General features: G+C 37.7%; 1 protein-coding gene across 1 annotated transcript in view; it reads right to left on the bottom strand.

Annotated features, from left to right (window-relative positions):
• LOC490269 (complement receptor type 2) overlaps positions 1 to 26,786 on the bottom strand; it is a 101,899-nt gene that overhangs the window by 26,669 nt on the left and 48,444 nt on the right. Inside the window, 10 exon segments of the mRNA XM_038542030.1 lie at positions 487 to 586; positions 1,843 to 2,022; positions 4,282 to 4,509; positions 6,510 to 6,595; positions 7,879 to 7,981; positions 8,081 to 8,257; positions 8,934 to 9,332; positions 16,929 to 17,014; positions 23,462 to 23,561; positions 24,170 to 24,349. Of these exon segments, the coding sequence (XP_038397958.1) occupies positions 487 to 586; positions 1,843 to 2,022; positions 4,282 to 4,509; positions 6,510 to 6,595; positions 7,879 to 7,981; positions 8,081 to 8,257; positions 8,934 to 9,332; positions 16,929 to 17,014; positions 23,462 to 23,561; positions 24,170 to 24,349 (1,639 nt within the window).

Genomic DNA, 26,786 nt, shown 5'->3' with positions numbered 1-26,786 from the left:
GTGACTATCTTACCAGGTTTCAACAGGAGCCTGGTACCCTCCCCTCATTAAAATACAAATACAGGGATGCCTGGGTGGCTCAGTAGGTTAAGAGTCTGCCTTCAGCCCAGGGCATGATCTCCAAGTCCTGGGATCAAGCCCTGTGTTGGCCTTCCAGCTCAGCAGGGAGTCTGCTCTCTCTCTCTCTCTCTCTCTCTCACTCACTCTCTCTCTCTCTCTCCCTCTGTCTGTTCCTCCCCAAAACTAGTCCTCACTCTCTCTCTCTCTCAAACACATAAATAAAAATAAAATACGAACACAGATTGCTACTACTTTTTTTATATTCCTTTGATCATACGCCAGTGTTTGACTAACATGTCTATCCAGCAGAACTCTTTGCTAACTTTTTGAAATGCAGGGGATACTGTAGTTTGCTTGTGTTAGACTAAGTCAGAGATAGCCTTGTTGTTTGGAACTCATAACTCAGGGATAGTGCTCCCAACTCACCCTTCATTACAAGAGTAATGAACTGTTGATCCAAATTGAGTATCTGTGATTATTTGCACCATGCCATTGATGGGTTCTGGGGGAGTTCCACATGATTTTCCTGTGAGAAAGAAGCAGAGTTTGGGACTAGGTGTAGAGTTCAATTTACTTTTGTTTTTAAGTTTCAGCCTGAAGTGTAGCATACTGAACAGCCTGTCTAGGCTGATTGTGCCACAGGTTTGACCACTTTGAAGACATTCGCCGTACAAGCCCAGAATCAAGCAGCTAGAGAGCACTGCTTTTTAAAGGACTACTCCTGAATCACCCGATAGAATTCATTTATGGATAAAGAATAGTTTTCTCATCCCATCAGCCTCCATCAGAGGCCTTGAAATTTGGGATTTCCCCTCCATCTTGCTTTGTCAGACACCATTCCCTGTGTCCTACATACTTTTCTTTTGTGTCCCTATTTCATTCTAATCCTGGTATTAGCCATCAAAGGCAAACACCGGGGAATGGAAATTTTGCCTGTGATTCCTTTTTTTTACATTATTTTTTTAATTTATATTTTAGTTGATTAACATACAGTGCAATATTGGTTTCTGGAGTAGGATTCAGTGATTCTTCGCTTACATACAACAGCCAGTGCTCATCATAACAAGTGCCCCCCTTAGTGTACCCATCATGTCCATTGCACACCCACCTCCCTCCGTCAATCCTTGGCTTGTTCTCTGTCATTAAGTTTCTTGTGGCTTGTTTCCCTCTCTGCTTTTTCTCTTTTCCTTATTCCCATATGTTCATCTGTTTTGTTTCTTAAATTCCACATGTGGTAGTTGTCTTTCTCTGACTGACTTATTTCACTTAACATTTTACACACTAGCCCCATCTATATCTTTGCAAAAGGCAAGATTTCATTCTTTTTGATGCCTGACTAATATTCCATTATTTATATACATATATGTATATGTAGGTGCCATGTCTTCTTTATCCATTCATCAGTCTGTGGAAATTTAGGCTTTCTATAATTTGGCTATTATTGATAATGCTGCTATACATATTGGGGTGCATTTGCCCCTTTGAATTAGTATTTTTGTATCCTTTCAGTAAATACCTAGTAGTGCAATTGCTGGGTCATAGGATAGTTCTATTTTTTTTTTTTTTTTGTGATTCCTTTTGTGAGAGACATTCCTGCAAAATAAATGTCGAGTCAAGTTGTGGAGACTCCAGGCAAGAAGAAAGGCTGACCTGTAAGTCTACACTCAATTCACATATCTTGGACAAACTTCAACATCTTGCCTGCAAAAGGTGAACGTATTATATCGGATCCCACAGATGCATTGACGTACATGAATTAGCTCCCAGGATGGTGTTACTCACGTCTACAGATATCTTTGGCACTCGACCAGACCAAGTTTTCTAAACAGGTGATAGAAAACGTATTCTCAGAATACCCAGGCAGACATTTATAATTCAAAGACGTCCCAATTGGAAACTCAGACTCATTGATCGCGGTCAAAGGTTTGGCAAACGGAAACTCCTCTGGAGCTTTACAGTAACCTGGAGAGCAAAACCACAGGAATTTCAGAGTGAGCAGAGAGACTTCCACCCTACCTCCTCATGCTTTCCAAAGAACTGGTAGATGGGCTCACAGGAACAGAGACTTAAAATAATAACAAGCTCTTCTTCCCCATCAAGTTACCTTAGGATGGGGCTTTCCAACAGCATCTACTCATCAGGAAATTTTTGCTACTTGGAAGACTATTCCCTTTCAGGCCTTTTTGTTCTTGTGTTACCAAAGTAGAATTTTAGCTAATGGTTTCATGTGTCAGGCCTATCAGACTGCCTGCGTGTAGAGTTAACCGTTCCTATCCACCTTTATTGGTGTTAAGGAACACGTGGTTTTACCTTCTCTTTCCATTTATTCCTCCTGACGTCACTGTGAGTGTGTCCACCGTAAATAGTCTCCCTGGCTGAAAATAGCAGTCACTACTTGTAGTGGGTTGAATGATGACCATCCCCCCAAAGTATATCCATTCAGTACCTCACAATGGAAACCTGGAATAAGGGTCTTTTCAGGTATAATTAAGGTAACAATCTCAAGATGTGATCATTTTTGAAAGGTATATTTTCTTTTGAACTGAAAGGTATTTAAAAATCATTTATTTCCTTGGCAAATTCTATTTAAAATTGATATTTGTAATGCTTTTGTCATATATATATATATATATATATATATATATATATATATATATATATATTAGCTTTTCTTTCTCTGGATTACTTGTGCTTACTGTTTTAGGAGAAGCTTTAAATAGTGTGATTTAGAGAATAAAATTTCTAAGGAAAAATGAAAAAAGAAAAAAAGATGAGATGGATCTTCCTAGATTACCAGAGTGGGATATAAATCCAATGACTGGTGGTGTCTATAAGAGAAAGGACAGGGACATTTGCGACATAGGGACAAGGAGAGAAGGCATGTGAAGACAGGGGCAGGGATTGGAGTGCTGTGTACAAGGCAAGAAATGCCAGGAACCACCAGATGCTGAGAGAGGGAAAGAAGGATTCTCCTCTAGAGTCACTGGAGGGAGTGCAGTCACTGGAGGGAGTGCAGTCAACTGCTTGATTCCAGACTTCAAGTCCCCAGATGTGCGAAAAAATACATTTCTGTTGTTGTAAGCCATCTAGTGTGTGGTAACTTGTATGGCAGCCCTAGGAAAATAAGATACCACTCTTCTCCTTCTGATGCTAAGTCACATCTATTTAAGGACAAGGACAAAACAGACTAATCCACCAGGCAGCTTCATCTAAAAAACTATGTCTTTTTTATGAGAGGGTGTATTGTGTACCACATTGTTTGAACAGAGCCTATACTCAGCCACCTCCTTTATTTTGGAGGAGTTTGCTTCCATTTGCCCATTCAATCAGTAAGCATGGCCCGTGGCCTAGGTAACTGCATTTAAAGAAATCTCATTGGATTCTATAAGGATTCTAAAATAACCACCCAGCTGGAAGAGGAGGGAGAGCAAAGAAAGGTTAAATGCCTTTCAGCATGTGTTGCCTTTTGTCATTGGGTTCCTTCTTTCTCGCATGCAGTATTCTAAGTCTGGTGCCACATCCCCAGCATACTTCTGCTTCTGTCTTGGAAAGGCCCCCAGTCAGGCCTCAAGAACCAGGTAAGGTAACCTCCAGTCCTCAGGAAGAAACAGACTCTTCCTTTTTGTAACTCTTTCCTTGAGCTGATCTTTCCTTGCTTCTAACTCTCAGGATGGAAAAGTTCAAGGACAAAGATTAAGGTGGGGCCCAGAAGCCAGCTGACAAATGGGCATACTTTGAGTATGGGTCCTAAGCTACAAAGGTAGAGTCTTTTTGGTTACTTAGTGGATTCAGTATAGAACTAGTTAAAGCCTTAGCTAAATAATATCCACATTTCCAGTTTTAGCCTTTGCATGCCCACAAACTAGAGGGAAGTGTATCAGTTATCCTAGTTTTGGTTAGTGCTCATAGCCAGCTGTTCTCATGTCCTCTCCATGAATACATTTTTCTTCTAGATTTATACACGGTGTTTACTACCTACCTCTCACCTTTCCCTCTCCTCTCACCCCAGTCTGCTCACCACTGCACCAAAGAAGAGTTCTTCACATCTTATTATTCACACCCTGTTGGTACTTTGGAAACATCAGTTTCCACTATGGCATGGAACTTAGACACTTGATCTTATGAAAATGCTGAACTCACAAACAGACACCATAATCTTATAAAAATAGGAAGGATCACGGCCAGATGTTCTGAATCGATTTGGCGTACGTGGGTACTGACCAGCAGGACCAGCAAGTACACAGTGAGGGGCAGGGCCGCTCCAAATCCCATTCCCTTGATTGTCACTGGTGCAGAAGATTGTGCTCTCCCCAATGAGTTTGAAGATCATCCCTCTGGTTGGGTGGTGGTCACACGTGTAAGTAATTTCTTTTCCATAGGGAATGCGTCCCCAAGAAGTTCCAGTGTGGTGCCCGTTAAGGATAGATGGAGGATTTGGACAGAAGATTTCTGGAAAAAAATACAAGTGTTTAAGGTTACATTAAAATGTTTATATTTTGATCTGAGTTTTCCACAATTATGGGATGCTGTGACTGTGTTGCCACTTAAATATTTAAACTCTGAAGGATAATATAAATCACAAAGTAAATATATTAGGGCTTTGCTGAGATGCTTCTAAATGAAATGACACTGAAATCAGAGTCCAGATCTCTTTGGAGAGTTAAAGCTTCTGGATAATTGAGAGCTCATTCTTTAAAATAGAATAAAATCTTCTTAACTCCATTGAGAAGAAAATTATCCATTAATTCTACAGGAATTTTTTTGAGGATCTACTCTATATCAAGTACTATTTCAAGTACAAGATAGACAAAATCTTTTTTTTTTTTGACAAAATCTTTTGACATCAAGGATCCTCACTCCAGAGAAGTCTTTCAAAATATATTATACACTTACTATTCGTCTACCAGTGACTTAATCTTTCCTTGATGACTTGCGGCTCTTATGCTCAAAAACAAAATGAATGGTTATAGTAATGTCATCACAATGAGTGAAACATCCCAGTGCTCATATGCATGCTTTGGAAGATGCAGAAATATTATGACTTTTGAGATATTTATTGGTTTTTACAGGGATTTTTTTTTCTCACTGAAAAGATACACATTTCTTCCTTTGAGTGTAACTATCTAGAGAAGCTTCTTTCCCCTCTGATTTGATCTGTATTTGGGAAGAGGCTACAATACCTTGAAAGAATTATGAATAAACTAATCAAAGTGGAATAGCTTAACCAATGTTTATACTCTAGTAAGTGATTTTAGGTGCACTTAGGTTCGTGGGAGAATTTTTTCTTTGTTTCTTGCATACCTCATAACTATATTCCAGGGTAGTTATGATTTTCAAATGGCTGACTTCCAGATATGAAGGATGGAATTATCAAGTTTCATTATATAAATCAGTACAAAATTTTCAAACAACTCTAGAGTAAAATATACATTTGAAAAAATTCTATTAGAAACATATATTTTTCAAAGTTATGATCAAAGATGAAGCAGTATCCTGTTTGATTTAATGAAGAAATAAATAAACAGATTGAATATATTAGTAGTGTTTCTGTTAACACATTATATTTCTGTCCTCTTAAAAATGAATATAAACAACAGGAATACAAAGTCTTAGTCTGTCTTGTTTACCGGTGTATTCCTAATGTCTAATTATTTTATTGCATTACCCTGGTTTTTTCTTAATAACATTTGATATTATTTGAAATAGTCTATTTAAAATCGTGTTTGCTTGTTATTTTTAAAGATTTATTTATTTTTTTTTTAGAGAGAAAGAGAGCACAAACGTGGTGGGGGGCAGAGGGAGAAGGAAAGAAAATCTCAAGCAGACTCCGAGCTCAGTGCAGAGCCTGATGTGGGGCTCGATCCCATGATCCTGAGATCAGGAGCTGAGCCAAAACCAAGAGTCTGACGCTTAACTCACTTTGCCACCCGGGTGCCCCTGTTTTTTTTGTTTTTTTGTTTTTTTGCCTTTCCTTCTACACACGAACATAAACAACATGAAAACAGAGTCCTAGTCTGTCTTGTTTACAGGTGTATTCCCAGTGTCTAGAAGACTGAAGACTTCTGAAGACTTTTGAAGACTCAAAAAATTTTGTTGAAAGAATGAGGCTAGCAATGAATAGATGATCGAGGGAAGGATAGAAATGTTGAAGTGGAACTCACATTTTTGACAGGAAAAATGTTTCAGGATCTCCATTTCCCTCTATCTATGAAGTATTTCTCTCAACTTGTAGCACACATTATGCTTATAAACATTTATAGGATGATACCCAAAACATATGGTGCTCAGATTTATCTCCCCTGGAAACAATCTTTGCAACAAAGGAATGTTTTGATCAAAAGTGAAGTTAAACAAAGGGGCAAGTATTAGATAATTTTATAAGCAAAACACAGTAGACAAACAAAACAAGAAGGGAGGTGCAGACCTGAACATACATTCCTTGTACTCACGTTCACACACAGGAACACTGTTATTCCAAAGGCTTTCCGTTCCAACCAAGACACAGTAACTAGCAGAACTCCCCTGTAAGCGGAACCTGAGGAGCAAAAGCAGTAGTGACCGGGTGAGCCCACCATTTCTCTCTCCCCTTTGCAGAAATACAGTTGAATGCCTATGTTAAAGCCCAGGTGACAAAGCTCAGCTCACTTGCTTTCTCAGTGGATAGAGGCTCCAAGATCAAAACATTTGGAAAGATTGACGTTTCCAATGAGGACAGAGCAATAACAACTGTCTCCGGTTTTCAACCTTTAGGAGGTCACCTGTCCCGCCTGCCCTCCGACAGCTCCCTGTTTGTCTCTATAAGGAACTCTGTTCTCTAAGGCAAACCATAGCATTTTCCTCTTTTCATGGAACCAGGGGGAAAAGAACTCCCCGATTCAAGTAAATCAGAAAACATGAAGAAAAACATCAGAGACTTGTTTTTTTTGTTTTTTGCCAACACATTCAGAATGTTCCTGAATGACACCTGCAGCATATCCACATTATCAATGGGTAAAACCACATTATCTAGGAAACATAAGAAAAGGTGAGAAGAGAGGATTCTCTGGAGGATCATCCTCCTTAAACATCTGGCTTATTGTCAGCCCAGTGGCTGCTTGTATTGCCTCCAGGTCTCTGTTGGGTGACAGATGCCTGCCAGGCATCCCTGGAATATATTGAGAACACTTGCTCCATCGTCCATGCTTTCTGCCTGTCAATGGTGTTGGAACATAATACCAAGATCATTTAGATTCCCATAATTGGTTAATGACATCACTTGAAACATGAGCATCCGTCTTCATGCTCCTTCAACACAGCCTGATTCTAATTAGATGATATATAATTAGATTTTAAAATACTCCTATTTACTCTTTCACTCCAATTCCAAATTCCACTGTGGATTGGTTTAAATTTTTCTTGACAAATTCTCACATGTTACTTATCAATGACTTTCTTTTATATACCAACCTTTTTTTTTAAACAACCCCTCTGCAATATTTATCTCCTCATGCCTCCAGGTCACTCCAGGTCTCCTCATGCCTCCAGGTCACTTTTTATTCATTCATGTAATGTTTAGATATTCAAGATCTGTTGTCAGACCTGCTGCTCATTATATTTATCAAGTTTCCTTTTTAAGCATCTGTTCATGGTTCTGTCTGGCTCCTACCATCCTTCCCAGTCAGGGTTTCAGATATTAGTCCTCTTGGGAACTTCTTTTCTGTTAGGCAGCTTGCTTTTTGGATAGATTCCCCACCTCCCACCCCCCACCCCATTGCCCCTGGTGTCAGCATATCGGCATCAAGCCCTGAGACTCTTGTCTCTAGGCCGGGTCACACTCACCCCTCATCACACACGAAGGACACTTTTGCCCCAAGTTGAAGACTAATTGGAAAGAGCACATGACCATTAGGGAGTTGGTCCAGGAAGTCAGCACATGATTTCCCTAGGAAAATAGCAACAACGGCAACAAACAGAAGTAAGACTACCATGTGAGGAACAAAAAGACTGGCCTGCAAACAAGTGAAAGTGAAAGTGTAGGCACCTTCACATCTTGGGGCTGCTGGGCTCCAGTCTCCCTGGGGTGTACAGCGCAGAGAAGCAGCCCCTTGGAGCTCATAGCCAGGCTCACAGCTGTAGAACACTTCCTGTCCGGGGGCAAAACTGTCCTTGTTCCTTGCGCTGTGCTTACCGTGGAAAATTTCTGGAGGTGCCTGACATGCTGCGGAAAGAACAGGGGCAAAGTATCAGTCAGTTAGGGGAAATGTCTTTTGCTAAACTCTTACCCTTACCAGGAGGTAGGACCTCATCCTTAGAGGAGTTCAAGTGTAACAAAGGAAATCAAATGATACTCCCGCCCCCACCCCCCCCCACCCTGTTACTGCTATAGAAGTGAAGCATATGGCAGAGATGTAGCCAAAGATCTCACAGCTAGTAAGAGGCAGATGATTAGAACTGAGTTCTTCCCAGCACAAGGTAAAATGCATTCCCAGAGAAGGGAGCCCTTTCTCTAGTGTTGGCTATTCAACATGGAATTATCAGCCCTATTGTAAAGGAGCGCTATGAAGCGGAGCTGAGATGATGCATTTAAAGTGCTTATTGTACAGCTGATTAGAAAGTCCACTTCAGCTTTCAGTATATTTGAGAGAGACTGAGCTGGTGTTTTGCTCTGAGAATTGCTCAATACGAGATTCCCTTTCAAAATGAAGGCGCATATGCATAAGTGCACACACCTATACAAGCCTACACGCTTTCTTAATTTCATGCTTCATCTCCCCAGATTGCCTCACACCGCTCACCATGCATCCTTCTTCTGGAACAAACACTGATCGGGATCCTGATCCTCTCTGACAACTCATGCCTTTTGTAGATCCCTTCAAAGCCTCAGTCGGACTCACCCCTAGTGCAGCTTGGCAACTCCGGCCCCCATTTGTTTTGGCGTTGGCAATACACGTTGGAGGGTCCTTCCATGACAAAGCCAGGCTTACAGATAAACCTCACGGTTTCATATAAGAAAAATAAACTTTTGTTCTCAGATATCCTTATAGCATTTTCAATGTCTGGAGGTGTGCATCTATTAAGTACAATGCACTGAGGGGGAAGGTCGCTCCACGTGCCAACTCGATTGTCTTCGCTGGTACAATATATTGATGGGTTGCCCACAAGCTCATACAGCTTTTCCCCTCTATGTCCAGTATTGCAGCGATAGGTCACCACGGTTGCATATGGAAAATATTCTCTGTTGGTGCTAAGGAAATCTCCATTGGCAATGTCCGGGGGTGGCTCACAATGAATAGCTGGGAAAAGAGACTGCAACTTAAATCATAGTGAATTAAAAAAACTAGTAAGAGTCATCCAATGAGTATAACTATTTTTACATTTGCTATTTGTTTTAATCTTGGATAACATATAGATACATTTTTACAAAGCTGTAATTTAGGTGGGCATAATAGCATGCTTTCTGCCTTTCCTACTTACACTATTTCCTATAAGCATATGCATTTAAAAAAAAACCCCACATACTTTCAATTTTAAATAGCTCTTTGATCATATTATTATTATACCATAGTTTACACAGTTTTCCCCTACTCCTTTCCACTGGCCTTAATTTCCATTTTTGTTATTAGCTCAGTATAGCTTAAAGAAAATAAAAAGACCCTTGCTAAAAGAAAAAAATGGAAGAGGAAACAACCCAGATACACAAGAGTAGGAAATATAATTCAAATATATTTGCATATGTATAAGAAAATTATATGAAACTGCCCAAATGTTAAACATTTTGAAAATCTAAGTGATATAAATAGAAATATAAATTACCAATATTCATTCAAGAAAATATAGAAAGCTAGAATGGAGAAGAAACTTGTAACAATAGAAAAAATATTTTACATAAAAGTTCTATCAAGTTACTTTCAGGTAATACATACTTCCAAACGTAATTTCAAATGTCTCGCAAAATGTAAAAGACAGAAAACTTACCAACTCATTTTATCAAGCCTAAGTTTGATATCACAACATGATACCCATGTAGAAGTGATCATATATTAGTCCACAAAACACCCTCCATACATTTGAACATGTAGAAGTAGGACATAGTACATTGTATTACTGTAATACCATATAACTAAAACTAAGCAACTTTATCAAAAACTCCCAAACAGGGCAGCCCAGGTGGCTCAGCGGTTTAGCACCGCCTTCAGCCCAGGGCATGATCCTGGAGACCCAGGATCGAGTCCCATGTTGAGCTCCCTGCATGGAGCCTGCTTCTCCCTCTGCCTGTGTCTCTGCCTCTCTCTCTCTGTGTCTCTCATGAATAAATAAATAAAATCTTTACAAAAAAAACAAAACAAAACAAAACAAAAAACTTCAAAACACTTGTAATTGAAAATAAAATTTCTTGGGGCTCCTAAGTGACTCAGGTAGTTAAGAATCCAACTCTTGGTTTCCGCTTGGGTCATGATCTCAGGGGCCTGGGACGGAGCCCCACATTGTGCTCTGTGCACAGTGGGAAGTCTGCTTGAGGATTCTATCTCCCTTTCCACATGCCCTTCCCCCACTCACTCTCTCTTTCTTTAAAAATAAATAAATACATCTTTTAAAAAATAAGTAAAAATAAAAATTCTTAAGGAGGCTTCTCCTTCTGGTAAGGGTAATCTTAATAATTCAAATCCAACATCACCCTCCTTCCATTTTCTCCCCCCAAGAAAGACTAGAAATGCTAGATAAAATATAAAATATATCTGTGAATGCACCAGAAAGTTAATAAACTAATGAAGCATCACTGGACTATGATCTGATAGAAGATAAAAATCTAGGTGAGAGTCAGGCATTTGGATTGCTCTTCTGCTGGAAGGTTGGCTGAATTGAGAAGGGGCATCTGAATGGTGAGTAGACTTTTGATAGTTTGATGGAGTCAAGGAACAAAAAATGGAGTCCAGGTCCTGCAAAAGTGGAAGCCTTGGTAACACCTTCTGATGTATACTGGGACCTCGAAGCAATAGGCCCTGGGGCTTAAGATTATTGGAGTTGTTCCTCAAGCACTGTAGGTGGCCCAGAAAAAAAAAAGTTTCTGAAATTGAATGAAAATGGTCCCAGATTGCTAGTGTCCCCAGGTTTCTGAAGAAATTGCAACAAAAATCCTTCCTGAAGAAGGTTGATTATCTAAGATCTTGAATTTATTTCCACAGAAAGGTTTTCAAATATAATTCCTGACATACAATCAAGGTTCACCCATTACTGAAAGAGAAAAAATAACATGAAGAAGAGCCAGCATAATCACTGACAACAGAAACTGAACCATTAGGACCCCAGATGTTGGAGTTTTTACTCACAGATTTAAAATAATTACGTTTATCTATTTGAGGATGAAATATATAAAACTTGAACTGTTGGTAAGAACTAGAAGCAAAAACAACAGGGCAAATTTTGAAGGGAACCAAATACAAGTTTTTATAGTTGTAAAATACAATTATTGAAATGAAGAATCTGATAGAATTAACAGCCAGTAAGACACGGTTAAATAAAAATCAGTGAATTGGAAGCTAGGACAGAAGGAAATATCCAGAATAAAACACAGAGAGACAAAAGGATCAAAATATGACAAAAAGAATAATAGACTTATAGGATAGAGGGATGAGGCCTACCACATGTTTAAATGAATTCCCACAATGAAAGGAGAAAGATATTAGAGCAGGAACATTTGAAGTAATGACTCAGAATTTTCCAAAACTGATGAAAGACATCATTGAACCACAGATTCAAGAATCCATACAAACTCAAGCAATACAAATATTTAAAAAATCTTTAGCTTGACACATCATAGTAGTATTGTAAAAAAAAAAAAAATCAAGAGCAATTACCTTTAAAGGCAGCCAGAAAATAGAGATGATAACTCTTAAAGAAACCATACTTAGAAAGATATTTAAAGAACTTATTGTCAGAAGACCTACACTACAAAAATGCTAAAAGATAATTTTTTAGATTGAAGGAAAATAGTGTCATAAAGAACTGATAGAACAGCAATACGGAGGAAACATAACTGAAAGAGTATGTTTAAGTATAAATAAATACTGTTTTTATAAAAACAATAATGTCTTGTGAGATATATGTAAAAGTACAAAAATTAACACAGTGAAGAAGAAACAGGACATGATCATCTTGATAGATACACAGTGATAAATTAGAGTATAAATTCACAATTAATCTTTTCTCAAGTTAGGAATAAAAGTGTATTTCCTTAATCTGATAAAGAATATCTCCCCCAAACCTTCAGTAAACACTATGCTTTATAATGACTATTAAAAACTTAATATCATCTCTTCCATTCAACATTGTATTGGAGGTTCTAGCCAATGCAGTAAAGCAAGAGAAATTAATAATAATAAAAAAAAATACGAGAAAGGAAAGGATTAAAACAAAGGATAATTATTCACCAGTGAATGATTATTGATGCAGCTTATCCAAAAGAATATACAGATACACTATTGCATTTATAAGTAAATTTAGCAAGATTGCTGGGTCCAAGTTCAAGTGATTGCATGTTTAAGAAACAATTAGGAAATGTTACATTTTCCAATGTCTATGATGTAAATCGGCAAATATTATTGAAAGAAATTGAAGAAGATTTAAATAATGGAGAAATATATCATGTCCGTAAATTTAAAACTCAAATATGTGAATATGTTAATGGTCCACAAATTGATTTACTGAGTCAAGAAAGTCAATACAAATTCCAGTAGGATTCTTTTTGTGGAAACTGACAAGCTGATTCTAAATTTTATCTCAAAATGCAAAGGGCAAAGAATTACCAAGTAAATTTTGGAAGAACTGCATGGTTAGGAGATATGCCACCAGATATCAACTCTTAATATAATGCTATAGTAATGAAAATAGTGTGATAAATAAACCAGAGGAACAGAACCTCTCTGAAATGTCACCTGATTTATGGTATTATACTATTGCATTGTGATATACAAAAAATGGTTTTTTAAGTAAATGATATTAGACGAATCACTTATCCATTAGGAAAAAAAACAAACAAAATAAGCAAACAAATTTCTTGACCACACTCCACACCATACAAAAGTAAACCTGAGATACATCACAGACTTAACTTGGAAGATAAAATTATGGGCAAAGATTTCTTACGTAGAACACAAAGTAGTGACCAGAAAGGGTAGACTTAGTAAGTCTTATTAAAAGACACTATTAAAATGTATATTTTCTATCATCAAAAAACATCATTAAGGAAGCAAGAAGATGAGTTTTAGCCTGGAAGAAAATATTTGTGTTACATTTATTGGAAAATCTGAGAATGTATAAAGAATTTCTACAAAACAATAAAAGAGATAAACCAGCACCCAGGAGCCCAGAAATTATAAAATATTATGACCAAGTTGAGTTATTCCAAAAAGGTAAAATTGGAATTCAAAATCAGTTTGCCTTTGAAAAAGTAATTAAAACAATTCATTACAGGGACACCTGGGTGGCTCAGCGGTTGAGCGTATGCCTTCAGCTCAGGTTGTGATCCTGGGTCCGGGGATCAAGTCCTGCCTTGGGCTCCCTGACAGGAACCTGCTTCTCCCTCTGCCTATGTCTCTGCTGCTCTCTCTGTGTCTCTCATGAATGAATGAATGAATGAATGAATGAAAATCTTAAAAAAACCCAATTCATTATATTAAGAGAGCTATGAAGAAACAATATGATTATTTCAATATATGTAGCCAAAGTACCTGAAGAACTTCAACATGATTTAATGATAAAAAATTCTTAGCAATGAGGAATATTAGGAAATTACCTTTATCTGAAAATGGGTATCTACAAAAAGCCTATAGCAAACAATAGAAATATTTCAATCTTTCCCTTTGAGATGGAGAACAAGACAAGGATACCTTCTATCCCCATCAATGTTAAATATTTTAGTGGTGGTCCTAGGTAATATATGAAGGAAATAGAAATAGAGAAAGAGATGGAGGAAGGAAGGAAGGAAGGCAGGAAGGAAGGAAGGAAGGGAGGCAGGCAGGAAAGAAGGTAGGGAGGGAAGGAAGAAAGAGTTGATTGGTTGCTTCTTTCTAAGTGCACTGGAGAATTTAAGAGAAAGAAAATACTTTAAATTCCTGCTCAAGGTCTGGCTCTGAAAGCTTCTATTATCTGCCCTAAAAGAAACACATGCACTCTGTAGCCACAGAGCCAAGATTTCTGAAGAACAAATCCAACATCTAATCCTGTGGCTGGATTCCAAGGTAAATTGAATTCACAGCTTAACAGGGTCTCTTATGTTAAAGTTTGAGCATTGATTGGGAGAAAGAGGACTCTAAAAATTGAGATGGAAAAAAAATTGAGATGGAGCTAAGTGGGCAGAGTCTAAGGAAGCTGAATACCTTGAACCTGGAAATTCTGCTGAGCTTTCTTTGCTAGAAGCAGCAGCCTCTCCTCCCCTGTCTGAGGAGGTAAGCCTCCCCTTGTGCAAAGAAACTCTGATCATCTCTCCTGAGGTAGCTGCCCTGATAGGGTTGCCAAAAAGAATACAGGATATCCAGTTAAATTTGAATTTCAAATTTAAATTAAAAAAAAACAATGAAAAATTTCTAAGTATATCCCAAGCATTTCAAGGTACATATTTAGAATGCAAAAATATCTGTGGCTTACCTGAAATTCAACTTTAACTGGATATCTTGTATTTTTATTTACTAAATCTTGCAACCCAAATTTCAGGGACTTCTGATCTTCCTCAGGACCTACCCTTGCTACTACACATTAATTCTGGTCCTTTAACCTGTTCTAAATCCTGGTAGACTTGGAAGTGGAGTTAGGAGGTGTTGTGGGAGGGAGTACAAATTATGACCTGCAAGAAGGCACACACACACAAAAAAAGAATTAAGATTGTGAATTCAATGTTGTTAGAGCATGACTTAGATTAAATGAAGCTGAAATACAAGAACTTTCTTAGTGTACCCTTGAAGAAGAAATCCTATGGCTTTGGGATTTAGGAATGCCATAATGGACTTATGTGAGCCCCCTGTTTGTCCACTTCCTATGTGCAGGTGTGGGGGGCGGGTGTTGCAAGAGAGACTTTTTATCCTTTCACCCAGGGCTTTGAGAAATACATTTCATGCAGAATTTTCAATATCCTTGAAAAACTCTGTGATGGTTATTCTCTGTAGGCCGGGAATGACATTGGGAACTTTGTTATTGAGCTTGGTTTCCTAAATTCAATGGAGACAGAAGACCTCAGGATGGCAGAAGCCAAGTGGCAGCACTTAATATCCGGAGACAACTGAAACAGAAATCGGAATAATTTGCCTGCAGAGATCTTTGTCCCTGGCTAATTGTTGTGGAGCTTCTAAAACTGAAATAGATGAAGAGTGGAGTAAAGTATTATTTGTTGGGTAAAAGCAAAAGAGATCTAGGTCTGACATGAATCACTCAAAACAAAACAAAACAAAAAAAAGTTATGGTTTTTTTGTCAACCAGCTCCCAGACTTGAGAGCCCATTGATAGACCTAGAGCAGCTCAGATAAATAGGAGACAGGATCTTCTTGAGAAAGCATGCTGCTACACAGCCAAAACGTGTACCAGAAGTTTCCTCCCACCTCCACTAAGGAGCTTTGAAGCCATTCACCAAAGTTTAGATATAGGAAAAGTTACAGAATTAGAATAGAAATAGAAAATGAAATAGAAATGAAAATCTAGGAGTAGATATAGGTGTATTATTTTTAAATAAAGAGATCTACCAAGATTACTGTTTTGTCATCTGATTTTTTCACATAAAAGTATATAATTAACATCTTTGTATGTCATTAATTGCTTCTCCGTGACATCAATTTTTATTTTAGCTGAATAACATTCCAGCGTATGGATGTATTTCTTCTCCTTCTCTTCCTCCTCCTCCTCCTCCTCCTCCTTCTTCTTCAGTAGGCTCTGCACCCGGTGTGGAGCCCAACATGGGGTTGCAACTCACTGCCTTGAGATCAAGAGCTGAGCTGAGATCAAGAGTCAGATGCTTAACTGACTAAGCCACCCAGGTGCTCCTGGATGTATTTCTTCTAATTATGTATGGCTATATTTTATGTTTTATGTTTCTTAAGGAATTCTCTAAAATCATTTCTAACACGACTTTCTTTCTATCCAAATCATAGCTTGAAACATTTAGGTTACTTTAACCTTTTTTCTCTTATAAAGAATGAGGCAATGAAAAGTTTATAGTGGACTTCTAGTAAAAATTTGTGTTTATTTTCCAAGTATAAATTCTAAGAAACGGGTCAAAATATATGCCCATTTTGAGGCTTATAATACATGGTGCCTTTCAAGAGGTTTTGTGGAACTCTAAGTATGTGAAAGTGTTGATTCATTCACAGCTTCACCAACCTTGGAGAGGTTAAAAAAAAAAAACTTTACTAATTTGCCAAGTAGAATGATTGTTATACTGGGGGTGGCAAATCAACATAATTCTGAATTAACTGAAGTAAAAATAAAATTTGAAGGCTTTTATGAATTTGAGTTCCTAGATTCAGGGATCCCTGGGTGGCTCAGCAGTTTAGTGCCTGCCTTTGGCTCAGGGCGGTGTGAACCTGTGGTCCCAGGATCGAGTCCCATGTCAGGCTCCCTGCATAGAGCCTGCTTCTCTCTCTCCTGTGCCTCTGCCTCTCTCTCTCTCTCTCTTTCTGTGTGTGTATCTCATGAATAAATAAATAAAATCTTTTAAAAAAATAAGTTCCTAGATTCAGAAAAGGCACAAGATAAGGAAAAACTTAAGGAAGCAGTTACCAGAAACCCCATAGCTATTGAGGGATAGAATGCACAAAAGCAATTCAATTAAGATTTTTATAACTTTAGGGGGAAACTTAGAATCTCTTGGTGAAGGTAAATAGGAAAGAATATTTCAACTTACTTACTCTCACAAATAGGTGGATCATCATCCCAGACGACAGTATTATCTGAGATGATGCATGAAATAGAGGAATGACCAATAAGTTGGTATCTAGAGGGAAAGAAGAATGAATGTTATTTTCCCACTTAAATTGCAACTTGCAAGAGATTGCAATCTTGGAGAATTCAGAAGAACAATTTCCATTTGTAATAGTACTATCACTTTTCCAAATTTAATGTCTTTATTTGGACTTAAATTTTTCTTCATGGCTTTTAAACTAACTGGGCTCTCTCTTTCTATATTACTTTGAGCCATGTCTTTGTATCAACCTAAATTATTTAAGATTCATCAAGCTAGAACCAAAGCAAATCCAAGTAGAATAAAAAAAGTTGAACTCTGATTTCACATTTAAAATGTTAAAGGTAGAAATTCTGACTTAGTATGCCACAAACTGTTCAAGGTGTACCATAAAACTTGGAAAATTTAAGTTTCCCCCATTGATGATGTCTTGAAAAACTATAGTAGAATATTAAAACCAGGATACTGACATAGTATGATCCACCAATTTTATTCATATTTCCTGTTTGGTTTGTACTAATTTGTGACTAATTTGTGTAAGTATGCATGTGTGCGTTTGGATATTTACATCTATTCAATTTTTTATACAGACTATTTTTAAGAGGAGTTTTAGGTTCACAGTAATATTGACCAGGAGATACAGAGATTTATGATATACTCCCTTTCTCTACACATGCATACTTTCCCATGTTATCAACAGCCCCCACCAGAGTGGTACAATTGGTTGCAACTGATGAACCTGCACTGACACATCGTTATCATCTTTAGTACACAGTTTATATTAGGGCTCACTCTTGGCGTTGTACATTCTGTGGCTTTGGACAAATATATAATGACATGTATCTACCATTACAGAATCACACAGAGTAGTTTTACTGCCCTAAAAATCTTCCATATTCACCTCTCCCTCCTCCCAACCTCTCGAAACTACTGATCTTTTTATTCCATATTCTCTTTTCCAGAATGCTACTTACCTGGAATCATAGACTATTTAGATTTTTCAGACTGGATTCTTTCACTTAGTGATCCAGTTCCTCTACATCTAAGCCAGCATTTGGTGTTTTCACTAGTTTGTATTTTAGCCATTCAGATATGTATGTAGTATTGTTCCATTGTTGTTGTATTTTGCATTTTCCTAATGACTAATGAAGCTGAATATCTTTTCATGTACTTTCCATCTACATATTCTCTTCAGTGAAATGTCTGTTCATGTCCATACTGGGTTCAGTACTGTGCCTTTAAATTTATGTCCTGAAACCTCAGAATCTGACTTTATTTGGAAATAAGGCCTTGGCATATATAATGGAGTTAAGATGATGTCATACTGGATTAGCATGGGCCCTAATTCAATGACTGGTGTCCTTAGAAGAAGGAAACTTGGACAAAGAGAAAGAGGGAAGACAATATTAGCAAAGCCATGTGAGAACAGAGGCAGAGATAGGAGTGATGTGTTTATAGCTAAGTGATACCAAGGGCTGCTGGTAATAGACCACATATTTGGTCACAAATGAGGTCTCAACAGGTAACAAAAGATTGAGTTCCTGCACATTTTCAGAATATAGTGTTTTGAAACTTGAACTCAATCACAAGGGAAAATTTGGAAGGAACTCAAATACTTGGAGGTTAAAGAGCATCCTACTAAAGAATGAATGGGTCACCCAGGAAACTAAAGAATGATTCAAAAGATTCAAATGAAAATGAAAACATAACTATTCAAAAGGTTTGAGATGCAACAAAGGTTGGTCCTAAAAGGGAAGTACATAGCATTACAAGCCTTTTTCAAAATAGAAAAGTCTCAAATACACAAGCGAACCTTACACCTAAATGAGTTAGAGAAAGAACAGCAAATAGAGCCTAAACCAGGTAGGAAAAAAGAAATAATAAAGATTAGAGCAGCACTCAATGAAATAGAAACCAAAAGAATAGTAAAACAGATCAATGAACTAGAAGTTGTTTCTTTGAAAGAATTAATAAGGTTGATAAACCCCTAGCCAGACTTATCAAAAAGAAAAAGAAAGAACCCAAATTAATAAAATCATGAATGAAAGAGGAGAGATGACCAACACCAAGGAAATACAATTTTAAGAACATATTATGAGCCACTATATGCCAACAAATTAGGCAATCTAGAAGGAAGGGATGGATTCCTCGAAACCTACAAATTACCAAAACTGAAACAGGAAGTAGAAAACCTGAACAGACCAATAACCAGTGAGGAAATTGAAGCAGTCATCAAAAACCTCCCAACAAACAAAAGTCCTGGGCCAGATGACTTCCTAGGGAAATTCTACCAAACATTTAAAGAAGACATAATACCTACTCTACTAAAGCTGTTTCAGAAGATAGAAATGGAAGGAATACTTCCAAACTCATTCTATGAGGCCAGCATTACCTTGATCCCAAAACCAGGCAAAGACCTCACCGAAAAGGAGAATTACAGACTAATATCCCTGATGAATATGGATGCAAAAATTCTCACCAAGACACTAGCCAATAGGGTCCAACAGTACATTAAAAGGATTATTCACCGTCATGGTGAATTGGTGGGATTTATTCCTGGGCTGCAGGGGTGGTTCAACATCTGCAAATCAATCAATATAACATATTGCATTAATAAAAGGAAGGATAAGAACTTTATGATCCTCTTAATACATGCAGAAAAAGCATTCAGCAAAGTACAACATCCTTTCTTGATTAAATCTCACAGTGGGGATGCCTGGGTGGCTTAGCGGTTGAGCATCCACCTTCGGCTCAGGGCATGATCCCTGGCCCAGGGATCGAGTCCCACATCAAGCTCCCTGCATGAAGCCTGCTTCTCCCTCTGCCTATGTCTCTGCCTCTCTATTTCTTGTGTGTCTGTCATGAATAAATAAATAAATACTTAAAAAAAAACTCCTCATAGTGTAGGGACAGAGGGAACATACGTCAGTATCATAAAAGCCATCTATGAAAAGCCCACAATGGATATCATTCTCAATGGGAAAAAACAGAGCTTGTCTCCTAAGGTCAGGAATATGACAGGGTTGTCCACTATCACCACTGTTGTTCAATATAGTTCTAGAAGTCTTAGCCTCAGCAACTAGACAATGGAAAGATATAAAAGGCATTCAAATTGGCAAAGAAAAAAAGAAAAAAAAAACAAATTGGCAAAGAAGTCAAACTCTCACTCTTCCCAGATGACATGATACTCTAGGTGGAAAACACAAAAGACTCTGCCACAAAATTGCAGGAATTCAGCAACCTGGCAGGATAAAAAAAATCAGTGCACAGGAATCACTTGCATTTCTGTATACTAACAATGATACAGAAGAAAGGGAAAATGAGTCAATCCCATTTACAATTGCACCCAAAACCATAAGATATCAAGGAATAAACCTAACCAAAGAGGTAAAGGGTCTGTACTCTAAAAACTACAGAACACTTATGGAAGAAATTGAGAGAGACACAAAGAGATGGAAAAATATTTCATGCTCATGGATTGGAAGAATAAATATTGTTAAAATATCTATGCTGCCCAGAGTAATTTACACATTCAATACAATCTCTATCAAAATACCATTGACATTTTTCACAGAGTTGGAACAAATAGTCCTAAAGTTTGTGTGGAACCAGAAAAGACCCAGAATAGCCAGACAAATATTGAAAAAGAAAACCAAAATGGGTGGCATCTCAATGCTAGACTTCCAAGCTCTATTACAAAGCTGTGATCATCAAGACAGTACAGCACTGGCACCAAAACAGACACATAGATCAATGGAACAGATTACAGAACCCAGAAATGGACCCTCAACTTTATGGTCAACTCATCTTTGACAAAGCAGTAAAGAATATCCAATGGACAAAAGACAGTCTCTTCAACAAATCATGTTGGGAAAATTGGACATCCATATGCAGAAGAATGAAACGGGATCATTTCCTTACACTATACACAAAAATAGATCCAAAATAGATGAAAGACTTAAATGTGAGACAGGAATTCATCAATATCCTAGAAGAGAACATAAGCAGCAACCTCTACAAGCTTGGCCACAGCAACTGCTTGCTATATATGTCTCAAAGGCAAGGGAAACAAGACCAAAATGAACTATTGGGACTTCATCAAGATAAAAAGCTTCTGCACAACAAAGGAAGCAGTCAACAAAACTAAAAGGCAACCTACAGAACGGGAGAAGATATTTGCAAATGATGTATCGGATAAAGGGCTAGTATCCAAGATCTGTATAGAACTTATCAAACTCAACACTCAAAAAACAAATAATACAGTCATGAAATTGGAAGAAGCCATGAACAGACAGTTCTCCAACAAGACACACAAATGCCAACAGACAGATGAAAAAATGTTCCACATCACTTGTCATCAGGGAAATACAAATCACAACCACAATGAGATATCACCCTGTACTAGTCAGAATGGCTAAAACTAACAAGTCAGGAAACAACGTGCTGGCAAGGATGTGGAGAAAGGGGAGGAGCCCTCTTACACTGTTGGTAGGAATGCTAGCTGGCAAAGCCACTTGAAAACAGTAGGGAGATTTCTCAAGAAGTTACAAAATAGAACTACCCTACAATCCAGTAATTGCACTACTAGGTATTTACCCCAAAGATACAAATGTGGTGATTTGAAGGGGCACCTGTACCCCAATGTTCATAGCAACAACGTCCTCAATAACCCAACTGTGGAAAGAGCTGAGATGTTCATCGACAGATGAATGGATAAAGAAGATGTAGTATACATAGACAATGGAATATTACTCAGCCATCAGACATGGATGGAACTGGAGGTTATTATGCTGAGTGAAATAATTTAATCAGAGGAAGACAATTATCATATGGTTTCTTCCTTCCAATTTTGATGCCTTTTGTTTCTTTTTCATGATTAATTGTCCTGGCTTAAACCTCCAGCACAGTGTTGGTTAAAAGTGGTGAGACATTTTCGATACTTTAATTTATATAAATGTGTGTGTGTGTGAGGTGTATGTGTGTGAGTGTGTTGTGTATGTATCATAAAAATATAATTTTAGCTGAGGATCATAGTAAAATAAGTGTGAAAACTACTGTCCTAGAGAAATCTCTGTGCATGTGCATTTGGAGACATGTATATTGGGAATGCTTATGATGATAGCTGAAACCAAACAAAGTAAAACAAACTAGAAACAACCCAAATATAACAACCAAGAAAAATAAATTGTGGTATATCCATACAAGGAAATACTATCAAGCAAAAATGAACCACAACCACATGGATAAGTGTCAGAAACAAACTATCAATAGAAAAGCAAGTTGCAGAGAATACATATAATATGGCGTTTGTATAAAGTTCAAAATATGCAAAGCTAAATATAAACTGTTTAGGAGGATTATGTGTGGGGGAAAATTGAAAACACATGCAAGGGAATGAACGACCTAAAATTTAGGATGGTGATTTCCAGAGAGATTCTGAACGTGAAAGAACAGGAAAGGCACATAGGAAGCTTTTTTTTTTTTTTTTTTTTTTTAAATTTTTATTTATTTATGATAGTCACAGAGAGAGAGAGAGAGGCAGAGACACAGGCAGAGGGAGAAGCAGGCTCCATGCACCGGGAGCCTGACGTGGGATTCGATCCGGGGTCTCCAGGATCGCGCCCTGGGCCAAAGGCAGGCGCCAAACCCCTGCGCCACCCAGGGATCCCCTTTTTTTTTTTTTTTTTTTTTAATGGAAGTTCGATTTGCCAACATATGGTATAACACCTAGTGCTCATCCCATCATGTCCCTCCTACATAGGAAGCTTCTAAGGTCCTAGCGATGTTTCTTAAAGTAGATAGCATATACACTGAAGTTCATTTTATTGTTATTACTGTTTTTAATTATCACTTATATTTATTTTAAGTGAGCAATAAATAGTAAAAACAAAGCAAAAGTTAATATTAAAGATAAAGCAGTCTCCCTATTTCTTTCCTGAACTGGTTGTCTCCCTTAAGGATAAGCCAAAAAAAATATGCTCACAGCAAAATTTCTGCACTGTGTGCATTTCGGAGAGGGGCTATAACAATCAAGTTTTGCCTGTCCATCACATGAGCTCCATTTTCCCGAACAAATCATTCCTTCCCACTTCTGACTCCACCATCGACAGCTCTTATGGCTTCAGGGTAAGAATATATGCATGGATCAAATAATGTTTGTTCCATTTGCTTCTTTAAAGAGCTGGTCCTTCCCATTTAATACATGCTTCAACTGGTTTTTAGGTGCATTACTTTGGTGTGCAATAGGCATCTTTCCTCCCCATCCCTGGAGTTCCTCTCATGGATATAAAAGTTTTTCCTATTTTTTCAAGTATTTGTTTAGTCATTTCCAGTGTAAATACCTAGATCCAAGCCATCACCTCCACCTAGAAATCTTTTTGCTATATTTTTGATGGACAAGTAGACTTTCTAAGACTTTTTTAAAATATTGGTGCTACAGTTCTGGAACTATCATCCCAAATAATGCTGCTGCCAACTCACCCTACATTACAAGCATAATGAACAGTTGATCCAAACCGGGCGTCTCCGTCTACCGTCAATTTGCCATTCAGGAGTTCTGGAGGAGTTCCACATGATTTACCTATTGGGAAAGAAGCAGAATTTGGGGATTGGGTATTGAACACTCTGGACTTCTTTTAGTAACTACATAAGGTCCCAACTTGACTGAAAAGTATCTGTAGTTCCATAGATTTCTCCACCTTAAAGAAACTTACAAGACTGCCTCAGGACCAGCCACCTGCTAAGAACCACTTTCAAAAAGACCTCCCCTCCAAATCTATCTTGTCCCTGTACTGTGCCTCCCAGAAAAATGTAAACTTCCCTTATTACCGAAGTGTTTACTCTGTAATTCAACCAATGAAAATCAGAGCTCTCGAAGTCTGGGATTCTCTCCCCACCTACACTTTTCTCTACTTTTTTGAGTCATTCATTACTTAGTTGCAGTGGTGACAAAGGGAAACCCCTGCTGAAGGGAGATTTTTCCCTCAATCATGCCTTGTGATGGTCATTTCTTATGAAATGAACTTGTAATGAAGGTGCCAGGAAGTCAAAGCAGTAGGAAGATGTGACAGAATAGCTCTCACATGTGCTATATTTTAAGCAAACTTATCAAGTCATATGTGTCTGAGTTCCAAAATCTGAATAGATGTTTGATTGACACAGAGGAATTCTCAGTGCAGAGGTACTTACGTTTACACATATTTTCAATGCTTGACCAGACCGAGTTCTGTAGGCACTTCATGGAGAACACTCTCTTTTGGTAACCAGGGCGGCACTCATACTTAATAGATGTCCCAATGGGAAACTCAGACTCATTGAACAGTCTTAAAGGCTTGGCAAATGGAAGCTGTTCTGGGGCTTTGCATTGACCTGGAGACCAAGACCACAGTGACATCTAGATTAAGGAAGAAATTTCTACTCTACTTTCTCTTTTTCTCCAATATGCTTCATAGTCGTGATCAAAGAAAAAGAACACCTAATGATGGTAAAATGATTGTTTCTCTTAGTAGTGATCTTAGAAATGAACTCTTAATTTTTTTGAAGATTTATTTCTTTATTCTGAGGAGAGAGGAGAGAGCATGCATGAGTGAGAAGAGGGGCAGAGGGGGACAGAGAGGGAGAGAAAAAAATCTCAAGCAGACTCCCTGCTGAGTGCAGAGTGAGGTGGGGCTCAATCTCATGACCCTGAGATCGTGACCTGAGTTGAAATCAAGTTGGAGGCTTAACTGACGAGGCCACCCACGTGCCCAGAAATGAGCTTTTTAAATCAGCATCTACCCATTTAAAAAGCCCTTGCTGTTTTGAAGGCAATTAAGATACAGATACAGTTTTTGACTGAAGGGAAATTTTAGTCCATCGGGAAGTCCTGTGGCTCAGGCTTCATCGACCCATCCTCCCTCCCTTTATTACACAAGAGAACCCATGATTGTTCCTGTGTGTCATACAACACGTGTGTGCATTTCACCATCCAGTTTCACTCTTGGAGTTTCATCCAGACCTCACGAGACTATTCTCTGGCCTTCAGTATGGGCACCACTGTTAAGGATCTGTTACCAAGTCAATTATTTCGGCATAGGGAAATTTCAGCACATGCTCTGTAGACAAAGCTCAACAACTAAAGCTGTACTTCATGAAAACATACATATAAAAATGTATATTTTAAATTAAATATTAGACTGCAACTTCCTTTTCAGGCCCAGTAGGCTTAAGTTAAGGGAATAAAAATAGCATTTTTCTTTTACTTTTTTTTTTTTAAGATTTTATTTATTTATTCATGAGAGACACACAGAGAGAGAGGCAGAGACACAGACAGAGGGAGAAGTAGGCTCCATGCAGGGAGCCCGATGTGGGACTCGATCCTGGGTCTCTAGGATCATGCCCTGGGCTGAAGGCGGCGCTAAACCCATTGGGCCACCGGGGCTGCCCTTTCTTTTTTCTTTTTTTTTTTTTTAAATAGCATTTTTCTGTTGGAAAAAAATGTCATTTTACTTAGTTTTGGAAATCTCTTCTATTTTTTAAAAATCACCTGTTCCTTTCCATTCTCACTACTTATTAATTCAAATAATGGAGGGTAAATTGAGACCAGTCAACCATTTGGCCAATTTTAATAGTCTTCAAAGAATTAACTTTTGATTTTGTTGATCTATACTTACTTTCATCTTTACTGCAGTTTTCTTGAGTTTCTTTGCTGTTCTTTTTAAAAAGTAAATTTCTTGAGGTGATTAGATTTTAAAACATGTTCAGCTTTTCATACTTTCTGAAATAAACATTCAATTACTTTTATTCTAGCATTTATTTAGCTGCATTCTACAAATTTTGATATTTCATTTTTTTCAGTATGAAATATTTGATGATGGTCATTGTGATTTATTCACTGACCCATGGGATCCCTGGGTGGCGCAGTGGTTTGGCGCCTGCCTTTGGCCCAGGGCATGATCCTGGAGACCCGGGATCGAATCCCACATCGGGCTCCCGGTGCATGGAGCCTGCTTCTCCCTCTGCCTGTGTCTCTGCCTCTCTCTCTCTGTGACTATCATAAATAAATAAAAATTAAAAAAAAATTTATTCACTGACCCATGGTTTATTTAGAAATGTTTTGCATAGTTTACAAATATTTGAGGAAATTTTTTCGCTGTATATTTATGATTATATTTATTAGCTGCATGTGTATTATTGTGAAATTGATTGAGGCTTGTTTTATGGTTCAACATATGGTCAGTTGAACCATATGTATCACTTGTATTTGTAAAAATATCTGTCTACAGTGGATACAGTGTTCTGGGTATGTCAGTGAGGTCCAATCTGCTAATCAGATTTGTTCAAATCTTCTAGATACTTACTGATTTGAGAGGGTCTGCTTACTCTACTAGGAGTTGTGTTAAATATTCTTATTGTACACTGTCTTATTTCTTCTTCTAATTCTTTCCATTTTAACCTTAAAATTTTTAAATTATATTTTGGGTAGATTGACCTTTTATCATTAGAAAATACCTCTCTTTATCTCTAGTAATGAAAGTTGCCTCAAATTCTACTTTGTCTACTTTATTTGTAGGGACAAATAAAAATAAGATTACAGACTTAGTTCTCAATACATCAGTAACTATTTTAAATATACATACACAGTGATAATTTAAAGACAAAGATTGTTATGCTACATTTGCCAAATCATCTTCGTTTTGGTTTGTTTTTGCATGGCAGGTTTTTCATCCTTTTATATTCATCCATTCTGTCTCTGAACATGTATATTGTTTCTTTTGTATGGACCACATATTTTTTATTTTTAATTCATTATAACAGAATGAATTAA

This window comes from Canis lupus, chromosome 7, assembly GCF_011100685.1.
Source record: "Canis lupus familiaris isolate Mischka breed German Shepherd chromosome 7, alternate assembly UU_Cfam_GSD_1.0, whole genome shotgun sequence".
In the NCBI taxonomy this organism is placed as follows: domain Eukaryota; kingdom Metazoa; phylum Chordata; class Mammalia; order Carnivora; family Canidae; genus Canis; species Canis lupus.
This window is presented reverse-complemented; position numbering and strand designations above follow the sequence as displayed.